The 9,108-nt window shown below is 59.7% G+C and overlaps 1 protein-coding gene across 2 annotated transcripts; it reads left to right on the plus strand.

The window, feature by feature from the left end:
• The first annotated feature begins 3,086 nt into the window (after nucleotides 1-3,086).
• LOC128783129 (uncharacterized) lies at nucleotides 3,087-8,835 on the plus strand. Of its 2 annotated transcripts, none has more exons than XM_053933719.1 (15): nucleotides 3,087-3,632; nucleotides 4,001-4,065; nucleotides 4,175-4,324; nucleotides 4,508-4,656; nucleotides 4,979-5,126; nucleotides 5,372-5,559; nucleotides 5,647-5,784; nucleotides 6,059-6,173; nucleotides 6,347-6,487; nucleotides 6,682-6,858; nucleotides 6,992-7,147; nucleotides 7,305-7,406; nucleotides 7,788-7,890; nucleotides 8,163-8,219; nucleotides 8,510-8,835. In XM_053933719.1, exons 1-15 carry the CDS (start codon nucleotides 3,512-3,514, stop codon nucleotides 8,707-8,709), a joined length of 2,010 nt encoding a protein of 669 aa, XP_053789694.1. In that variant the 5' UTR covers nucleotides 3,087-3,511; the 3' UTR covers nucleotides 8,710-8,835. The 2 variants fall into 2 exon arrangements, with proteins under 2 accessions (XP_053789694.1, XP_053789693.1); XM_053933718.1 differs by having other exon boundaries at nucleotides 3,087-3,240; nucleotides 3,358-3,632; nucleotides 4,175-4,656.
• The last annotated feature ends 273 nt before the right edge of the window (nucleotides 8,836-9,108 follow it).

Raw genomic sequence — 9,108 nt, forward strand, 5'->3', positions numbered from 1 at the left:
GGTGCAAGTGACCCCCTTTGGCTCTCTGTGGTCCTTTCAGTCCTTGAGGCTCGTTGCACTTGGCAGAGGGGCAGGGCAAGGGAGAAGGCTGTGAAGAGCAGGTTTGGCATCCGCCTGCACCTGTGGAGACCAACCCAAGCACCTGCAGCAGGGTGTGTTCCCCCCTTTGGACAGAGGCGTGAGCAGGAGCATCTCTGTCCAGCCGTGAGGCCCAAAGCTCTCTTTGAGAGCTGTGAATTAAAAGGCCTTTACGCACACACTTTTCACATCTTCCCTGTCTGCTGGGTTTCAACTCTTGGCAATATGCATTTGCCTCTTGCTTGGTGGAAGTTGCTGTAGCCCAGGGCCAGCACAGAGCTGGGCTGTGTGGACCACACACCGTGGAGAGTCTTGGCTGATTTTGGTGTGTCCCTGGCCTCAGAAAAGGCAGGGAAGGTTTGCCTCCCAAGGCGTCCTGCTCATTGGCTCTCCCTGTGCATCTTGGAGAGAACAAGGTAGGCATTTCTGGCAGCTGGGCATCAGCAGGCCTTAAAGTGGGGGTGTGTTGTGGAGCAAGCCTAGCTGAGATACCCTGAGGGGAGCCCAGTGCTCCTTGCTCCCCTGTGCTGACATGTGAGCGTTTCTCTGGTTTCGGGATGACCCTGGCTGTGTCAGGGGGTGCTACATGGACACAAGACAGCCGGTCCCGTCCCGCTGGGTCCCAGCAGTGCCTTGCAGCAGTCCTGCATCCACGTCAGGATGCTGGCCAAGAGAGGTCCTGGAAGCTGAGGCAGCTGATTTTAAGCTTGTGCCGATGCCTACAGGTCAAGGCCAACCGTGTTCCCTCAGGATACAGCAGTCCTGAGGGGTCTCCCTTGTTCAAAGAAATCAACTGACAAATGCATGGTCTGTCAAAAGCCCTTTTATTTGGAGGGGAGGGCTCTGCACCCACTGAAATGTTTCTCCGCCACGTATCAATTTCAGTGGGTTGATGTAAGAATTGTATCAAACATACCATCCATCTTTGCACTCCTCAGGTGATTCGATAGGCAGGGGGTTAGAAATACATTGTGCCAGATTGCTGTACTTGAAGCTGATGTCCAGGCCATGGCCAGGAGGTGTCTCCATGCCCTAAAGCAGCACAAAGTCTTCCTCATGGCTTCCCTGCACAGGGCTGACTCCACACTTAGTTCTTCTGGTAGACTATGTCTAAAGCTTTTTGTCAAGTCACTCTCAGGTCAAGTTAGGCCTGCCAGGTTTTTCTGATGCTAACTGGTGCTAAGTACTTAGGTATGTCTGGGCTAATTACTTGTTTACTCATGTGAATCGCTTGTGCTTCCTTATGTCAAACAAAGGCCTTGTTTCATTGCCAAAGGTGCCTGAGGCCACCTGCTCCTTGTGGCAGCAGTTGCTTTCCTGCGGAATGTTCTACCTCCCTGAGAGTAAAGAGGGAGCTGGAGAAAGAGCTTGCCAGGCTGCTCTCTGTCCTTGACCAGCAATCCTGGTTCAGTGGAGAAGTCTGAGCTGAGCGCAAAGGTGCAAATGGAACAGCCGTGCACAGGAAGGCTGAGTGGGAAGGATGATCCAAGAACCATAGGCCTGGCAGCCTGAGCTTGCTCCAGGGGAAGGCCTTGGAGCAGATCCTCCTGAGTGCCATCCCACAGCACCTGCAGGGAACCAGGGCATCTGCTGGAGGGTGGGAAAGCTCTGTGGAGGGACGGGGACAGCTGGGGCTCCTGGCGGGGTGTTGAGGCCTTCTGTGTTGGAGTTTGGGGGGGTTGGTGCTGGTGGGGTGTTGGAGAAGGAGTTGTGTGGAAGGTGAGAGGTCTAGGCTGGAATTTGAGTCACTTTGAAGGCAGCATCTGTGCTTTGGCACAGCTTTGCTTAGCGAGGGCAGAAAGAATATCTGTGACTTTTCCTCTTCATGGTCCTGATTCTGCTGCAGGGAACAAGAGGGCAGAGCTGTACTTTACTGGCCACTTAGATATCTGTACCAGGGGGAGGATTAGCCCTTTTGCCATTTACTCATTTCTTTAGGCTACTTTGCTACCACTGAGTGGACTTTCATTTCCCGAGAGCTTTTATTCCTTTAGAGAATTAGGATATTACCATCCCTTCCTAGAAAACCTAAGAATGGCCCTTGTTTTTGTCCTTTTTTTGTGTAGTGTTATGTTCTGTAAAGCGACTCCCAGTGGATGAGGTTAAGGCAAACGACTTGCTGCTTTGAGATGGGAAGCAAAATTCCAAGTCTTCCCCTCCTCAGGCCATCCCAATTAATTTGGGAAGTTTGCCATTTTTTGGAACTACTTGAGTTGAACAATGGGAAGTAAAGCTTTCCTGAATTGAGGATTCTGACTTGCCAGATTCTTCCGTGCCTTTGCCACTAAGGTGTTTTTGCGCTAAAGGCAAGAACTTCAATGAGAAAATAATTTCAGCATGGAGTAAGAGCTTCTGACAGAGACCAAGTGTTGCCAGCAGTTGCTCTAGGTGCTCCTGCCAACAGCCCCTGCAGGCAGGAGCAAAGCCCCAATGCATGTGGGCTTTGGCTCCCTCTGGCACGGAAGCCCCCCATGGGCACAGGTCTCTGGGGCAGGAGACGGGCACCAGCACTGCCAGGGCTCGGGAGGTGGCAGGTCTGCTTGGGCAGGGACTCTGCCACACCTGCTGATGTCAGTGCTCCCCAGGCCCCAGGGATCAGAGCAGCATTCGTGCCCTGGCTCCCAAGGAGGCCATGCCAGCTTCTGTGGAAGGCCCCGTGCCCTTCCCAGCGCAGCCGCATCGGCAGCCCTGGGGGCTCCTTCTGCTGCCCTGAGCCCGCAGAGCAGGGCAGCGTTTGCTGATGGTTTCAGCCATTCCTAAAGTTCCTGTCGGGCTCTCTTAGACACTTGGGGTGAGGAATTCCTTCCAACCTGAGCCACTTTGGGTGGGCTGGGGGCAGCCCCAGGGCAGGGGGCGGTGTGTGCAGGGGCCCTTTGTGACATGGTGCAGCATGGTCACCGTGTCATGGAACGGGACAGCATGTCCAAGGGCCCTTTGTGACACGGGGTGACACAGGAGCTGGCGATGACTAGACCGCACCACAGTGCCCGGGGCACGCGACGGGACAGGACAAGACAGAGCAGTGCCGTGAGGAGCCCCCGCACAGCGCACTCGTTCATGTCTGACCCGGAGCTTTTCCCAGGCGTTATTCCTGCAGCTGACCTTGAGGCCAGACCACAGGACTTGCTGACCTGTGGCCTTCCCGAGGCTTCTCTTCTGCAGGTGCCCTTAAGGGCAGACCATGGGACTTGGTGCCCTGGAGGCATCTCCCATCCCTGCCACCAGTGCCCTCGAGGCCAGACCACAATCCTTGACAGGAGTCTCCTGTCCTTCTGGCAGGAGCCTTTGAGACCAGAGTGCAGGACTTGCTGTCCTGTAGCCTTCCTGAGGCTTCTCTCTTGAAGGTGCCTTCCAGGCACGACTGCAGGACTTGCTGACTCGGAGCTTTTCCGAGGCATCTCTCCTGCAAGTACCCACAAATCCAGTCACTGCCATGGAGCAGAGACCCCCGAGAGTGCCCAAGCTGGCCTGGGTGGAGGAGGAGGAAGAAGTCCCGGGAGCTGCCCCAGTAGAGGAGATCGCAGAGGTGGTGCCATTTGAGCCACTGCAGGAGGGTGAGTGGCAGAGCTGGGCTACAGGGTTGGTGCCTGCAGCCAGCTTGGTGCCATTGCATCCCATTGCATCCCATCCCACTGCATCCCACTGCATCCCATCGCATCGCATCGCATCGCATCGCATGGCATCCCATCCCATCCCATCCCATCCCATCCCATCCCATCCCATCCCATCCCATCCCATCCCATCCCCTGGGGACATGCCCACAGACAGGACAGAAGAGGGGCCGGGCAGACACCCCGCAGCAGCTATGCTCCATCCCCTGGGGCATCCTGGGGCTGTCCCTGCCTGGGGAGCGCAGGGCTGGGCTGTCTTCTCTGGCCTCTCCTGCAGCCCCTCAGCTCTGGCTGCCCTCGCTCTTTGCCAGATGCAGCCGTGGACCGCACACAAGAGCAGGACCCCGCCCGTGGCCTCTTCCGCAGAACAGCGCAGGTACCTGCAGCCATCCCCACCTGGGCTGGGCCTGCTGTTACCGCTCAGCCGAGCTGCGCGCTTGGAGCATCCTGTGGAACATCCCTGGCTTCCTGCCCTTTTCCTACAGCTGGTTTGCAAATTCATCAAGAGGATTCAGGAGGAAGAGACCAGCACCATGGGCACAGGGTTCAGAGCATATTCACACATCTTCAAAACCAAGACCTGTGCTGCCCTGCTGGATATGCTCGTAGAGGAGGGGTTTTGCAATCCAAAGCAAGTAAGCAGCCTGTGGCCAGGCTTTGATCCTCCCAGGAATTGCTTGGCCTCCCATGCCACGCCTGCTGGTCACTGGAAGCCTTTGAGGCCATGGCAGTGTGGTGGCAAGGGAAGCACTTCTCCGGGGAAGCTGGAGACATTCCTCCCTCTGGCAGCTTTCCAAGTCTCCCCGTGCCTTCTCCAGCTGCCCGCCATGGTGAGGTACATCCACCAGTGGCTCATGGCCAATCAGTTTGCTGAGCACAGGCTGAACAGGGCCCTGCTGGATCTCACCAAAGAACAGCCTGCTGACGTAGTAATGACGCTCCTGCGTGTGGCCCCATCCTGTGACAGGTACGGGGCCACCTGCCCAGAGGGCTCAGGGCTCCCCAGCCCATCAGCCTGTACAGCCTGTCCCAGGTGTCTGACCAACAGAGCATCCCCAGGGCCCTCTGGCTGCTCCCTTTGCCAGCCCTGGCACCTCAGCCCCCAAGCCTGCTGCCATGCTCCCTCGCTGCCCCTCAGGGGCCTGACCCCACAGGGCCGGGCTGACTGGGTGCTGCTGGCGAGGGGCAGTGGGCAGAGGCAGAGCTGGCAGCCAGCTCAGGTCCCTGCTGCTGCCCAGGCCACGGTGCTGTGTCCCTGACCCCCCTGAGACAGAGCTCTAACCCCACAGAGCTGCTTTCACCATGTGGAAGAGCATCATGTGCTCGCCCAGGACTGCGGAGCCGGTGCAGCTGATACTCCTCGATGTGCTGGGGAGCTGGCCAGAGCACAGCATGTGCACCTCTGATGGGGACAAAACGGGTGTCTTTGTCCTGGCTGTGAGTTTCTGCAACTGGCCTTTTCTGGCCCCAAGGCCACCTGTCCAGCAGCTCTCCATCCTCCTTGCCCCACTGCATCTCCCTGCCTCAGGCGCTGGGCTGAAACCTGGCCTCGGGGCAGCTTCAGGGGCACCAGGCCCGCTGCTCCCCCTGCCTCTCTCCAGGCCTCTCCCTCCCGTGCTCAGGCCCTGCCACACCAACACCTCAGCACTGAGTGCTGTCTCGGGGGGCTTTGTCCTTTGCAGGCAACTGTGGTGATGTGGAAGATCCTCCAGGTGCCCAGTGTCCCACATATGGTGACAGTGTATTTCCCCCGCCTATTGGTGCATCTGCTCTTCCAATTGTTCTTCAGCACTCTGGATATGCCACAGGAGGTCGATACCTTCTGGAAGGGATGCCAGCAGCAATATGGCCTTGCCACCAGCCCCAACAGGTGCTCCATCCCACTCCTCTGTCCCTGCCACATCCCTGGGCAGGAGCCAGTGCTCCCAGCGTGACCTGGGCTTTGCTCTGCACGCAGGTTTGCAGTGCAGACCCTGAAGTCCCTGCTCTGCCAAATGCAGCACGAGGATGTGGTGGTGGCAATGGAACGCAAGTGTGGCTGGGACACGCTGCTGTGTGCTGACACCCACCACTATGCCGTGGGTCTGCTGGCCAGGTGAGACCCCCTTCTCCCCGCTGCCTCTGACATTTGTGCTCTGTGCCCAGGGTGCCCCACACAGTCCCCGTGGTCGTGGGCCAGAGGGCCTTGTCACCGAGGGACAGCCAAACAGACTGGAAAAGGCTGGGAGAGGAGGGTGCCCACAAGGAGCCGCCTCCCAAATAGCCCAGGGCCCCTTGCAGGATGCTGCGGAAAGACCAGACCTCTGTGAGTCTGTCCTGGGAGAGGTTTGTCCCCGGCCCAAAGTCTTGGTTACTTTTTTTCCTGCCAGGGAGATATCCCGTGTCTCCATCCCCTTGTGCTCCCGCATCGCTCGCTACCTGCTCCGGCTGCTCAGCACACAGGAGCCACGCTGGGAGCTGCCTGCCCTGGCGTTCCTTGTGGAGGTGAGCCTGATGGCCAGCACTGCCTTGCTCAGCTGCCTCCCAGCTCTCTGCCCTCTCGTAGCCGCAGCTGCCTGGGACGGGTGCCCGTGCCCTGTGCTGCTGCCTGGGCCCAGCCTTGTGCATTTCTGGGCTCCTGCCGGCCGAGTCCCCTGTCACTGCTCTGTGCCTTTCAGGTCCTCGAGTGCCTGAACTTGAATGAACACGGTGCTAACAGAGTCCTGCAAATCTTGTCAAGGCACCTGAGGAGCGAGTGCAAGGACAGGCATTGCCTGGCGCTCAGGGCCCTTCTCAAGCTCATTGATGATCCCTCAATGGTGAGAAGGGGGCAGCGGCTGAGGTTGCGCTTGGGAATGCAGTCAGTTGGGCTTAGCTGGGCTTTAGGCACTGGGGCAGCTGCTCCCAGCTCTCCTGCCTCCTGCTTCAGCTGCCCAAGTGCTTTGGAACAGGCCTTTGGCCTCTAGGCCCTGTGGCAGCAGGATGGCGTTTCACAAACTTGTGTTCCGCACAGAGGGAAAAAATGTGGAGCCTGACTGAAAGTCTTGTGGAGCTCCTGTGCGACGCAGATGGAGAGATAGTTAGCATGACAGTCATGCTCCTCAGCTTTATCTTCTGGGACAAGGACATGCTGATAGCCAGCCCCATCGCACTGCAGCTGGTTGAGGCGCTCCTGCCACTCTTTGACCACGTAAGGCTCGCTGCCTCCAGCCACAGCCACTGGCTGCTGCCCGGACGCTTTGTGCCCTGTGGATTTCCAGGCCTGAGCCAAGCTGAGCCCCATGCAGCTGATGTTGAGGTCTTTTTTTCTTCCTTTCATACAGGACAATAGCCAGGTGCAGCTGCTCTCCATACAGCTCTTCATAGCATTGCTGTCTCTTCCACTGGAAAAGGATGAAAAGGCCCTGAAGACACACGTGCGCCAGAGCCTGTTGCCACTCTTCTTCCACTGCCATGATGAGAATCGGCGTGTGGCACAGGTGAGGCCTCGTGGGCTGCTGCTGTCCCCTGGAGTGGGCTCAGCTGCCTCCTGCCCTGGTGCCTGGTGGGCTGCAGCCTCCTCCAGGCCTTGGCAAAGGGACACAGGTCCTGCGCCCTGGGCTGTGAGGCCATCTCCGCATCTCTGCTGCTCTCCAGGTTTCTCAGGAAATGCTGCTTTGTGTGGCCCAGTTCCTGCAGAGGAGGGACCTTGAAAAAGTTGTGAGGAACAAGAAGCTGTGGAAGTTCACCGAGTGCCTGGTAAGGACGGCCTGGAAGTGCCAGCCTCGGGCTGGAAGTGCCAGCTCGGGAGAAGCCCCCTGAGCGCGGTGCTCAGTGTGCGCGGCTGGCAGCTGTGCCCCTGCCCGCTGCCGCAGCCAGAGGCAGCGCAGGCTCTTCTCCAGGCTCCTGTGGGCCCGAGCCGGGGCCGATGGAGCCCCGGCCCGGCGGGGCTGCGGGGCGGGGCGGCCCCGCGGCTCCCCGGGCAGCAGCCGGCCCTCTGCCCCTTCCAGAGCCCGGCGCCAGCGGCTGCTGGCCGCGCCTCAGGGTGGTGCGAGCAGGGGAGGCCGGGACTGGGCGCAGGGAGCGCCCGGCCCAGGGCCTGAGCCCGCGCCAACCCTTCCCTCCTGCTGCTCTCTCCAGCTGGCAGACCACAGCAGCAGAGCGGCCGAGCACCTGCACCGGGCCCTGCCCTACCTGGAGAGCCCACAGGAGCCCCTGCCAGAGGCGGCCATCAGGTTCCTGGGTGAGCCGTGAGCCCGGGCTCCCTCCCCGCCCCGCCGCAGCTCGGCCCCAGCCCCGCCTGCTGCCTCGGCAGCGCCATCCGGGCCCGGCGTGGTGGAGCCCCGCCTGGCCTGGGCGCTGCTGCCGCCCTCTGCCAGCCGTGCCCTTGGGCGGCAGCGTGCGGCAAGGGCCCGGCTGAGCCCTGCCGGGCCAGGAGGCCGTGTGGCCACAGGGCTGGCAGCGCCGCTGTCAGGGAGCTGTGCCGCTGGGCCGTAACAGGCTCTGTGTTGCCAGGGATTGCCGGGCGGCAGCTGAGAGGGAAGAAGGAAGAGCTCCAGCTCATCTGTGAGGGTGAGTGAGGGCAGCGGGCTGTCAGCGGGGGCTGGCGGGGGGAGCTGCAAGCCGTGCCCCATCTGCGGAGGGCTCTGCTCCCTGTGTGGACGAGGGGCGGCGTGGGCAGAGCACACAGAGATTTCAGGGCCACCTGGAGGAGTCGTGGCCAGCAGCTTGGGGCTGATCCCGTTGGTCCCTGCTCCCTGCTGGCCGTGGCCGGAGCCGGCTGGGATGGCCCTGGCACGGAGGTGTCCTCCGGTCCCCTCAGATCTGGGATCCGACCATGGCTCTGTTCCTGTCTCTTTCAGCCCTTGAAAGCATGGCAAATGACATCAGCGTCGCCGTCGGAAGCCTGGCAATTCAAACTTTGTACATCCTCCAGGCAGTAGAGAGAGCTCGATATTCCATCTTCGACAGCCTGCATGATCAGCTCCGCAGGGCATGGAGGACACGGCCTCGTCTGTTGGGGCTTGGCTGGCTGCGCTGCTGGAGCTCTGCAGAGAGCTGATCCCAGAGGCTCTGTCTGCTGGGGCCACCTGAGCCAGCAGGAATGTTTCATTTTTTTTAAGATTTTCTTTCCTTCTTTTTGTTTTTCTTTAGCACATAAATATAGGATGTGTTGTAATAGACAGATTCCCAGGATCTTTCTTTTGCTGCCCAGGCTCTGCAGGGCATAGGGGAAGAGGGACAAAAGGGTGCCTGGGCTCAGCAAGCTGCCCAGGCATGCAGGGTTGCAGGGAAAATGGCCAGAAGGCCCTTGGCCTTTGGTGTTTCTGCTGAAGCCTTTGTGCTGCCAACTGAGCCGGTGGGCAGGGGCCGGAGTTCCAGGGATCCCTGTGAGACCGGTGCCTGGAGATGGCCACAAGGCCTGTCCCAGGCAGGAACCACCATCTGTGTCCTCCTGCCC

This window comes from Vidua chalybeata, unplaced genomic scaffold (assembly GCF_026979565.1).
Source record: "Vidua chalybeata isolate OUT-0048 unplaced genomic scaffold, bVidCha1 merged haplotype W_reject_16, whole genome shotgun sequence".
In the NCBI taxonomy this organism is placed as follows: domain Eukaryota; kingdom Metazoa; phylum Chordata; class Aves; order Passeriformes; family Viduidae; genus Vidua; species Vidua chalybeata.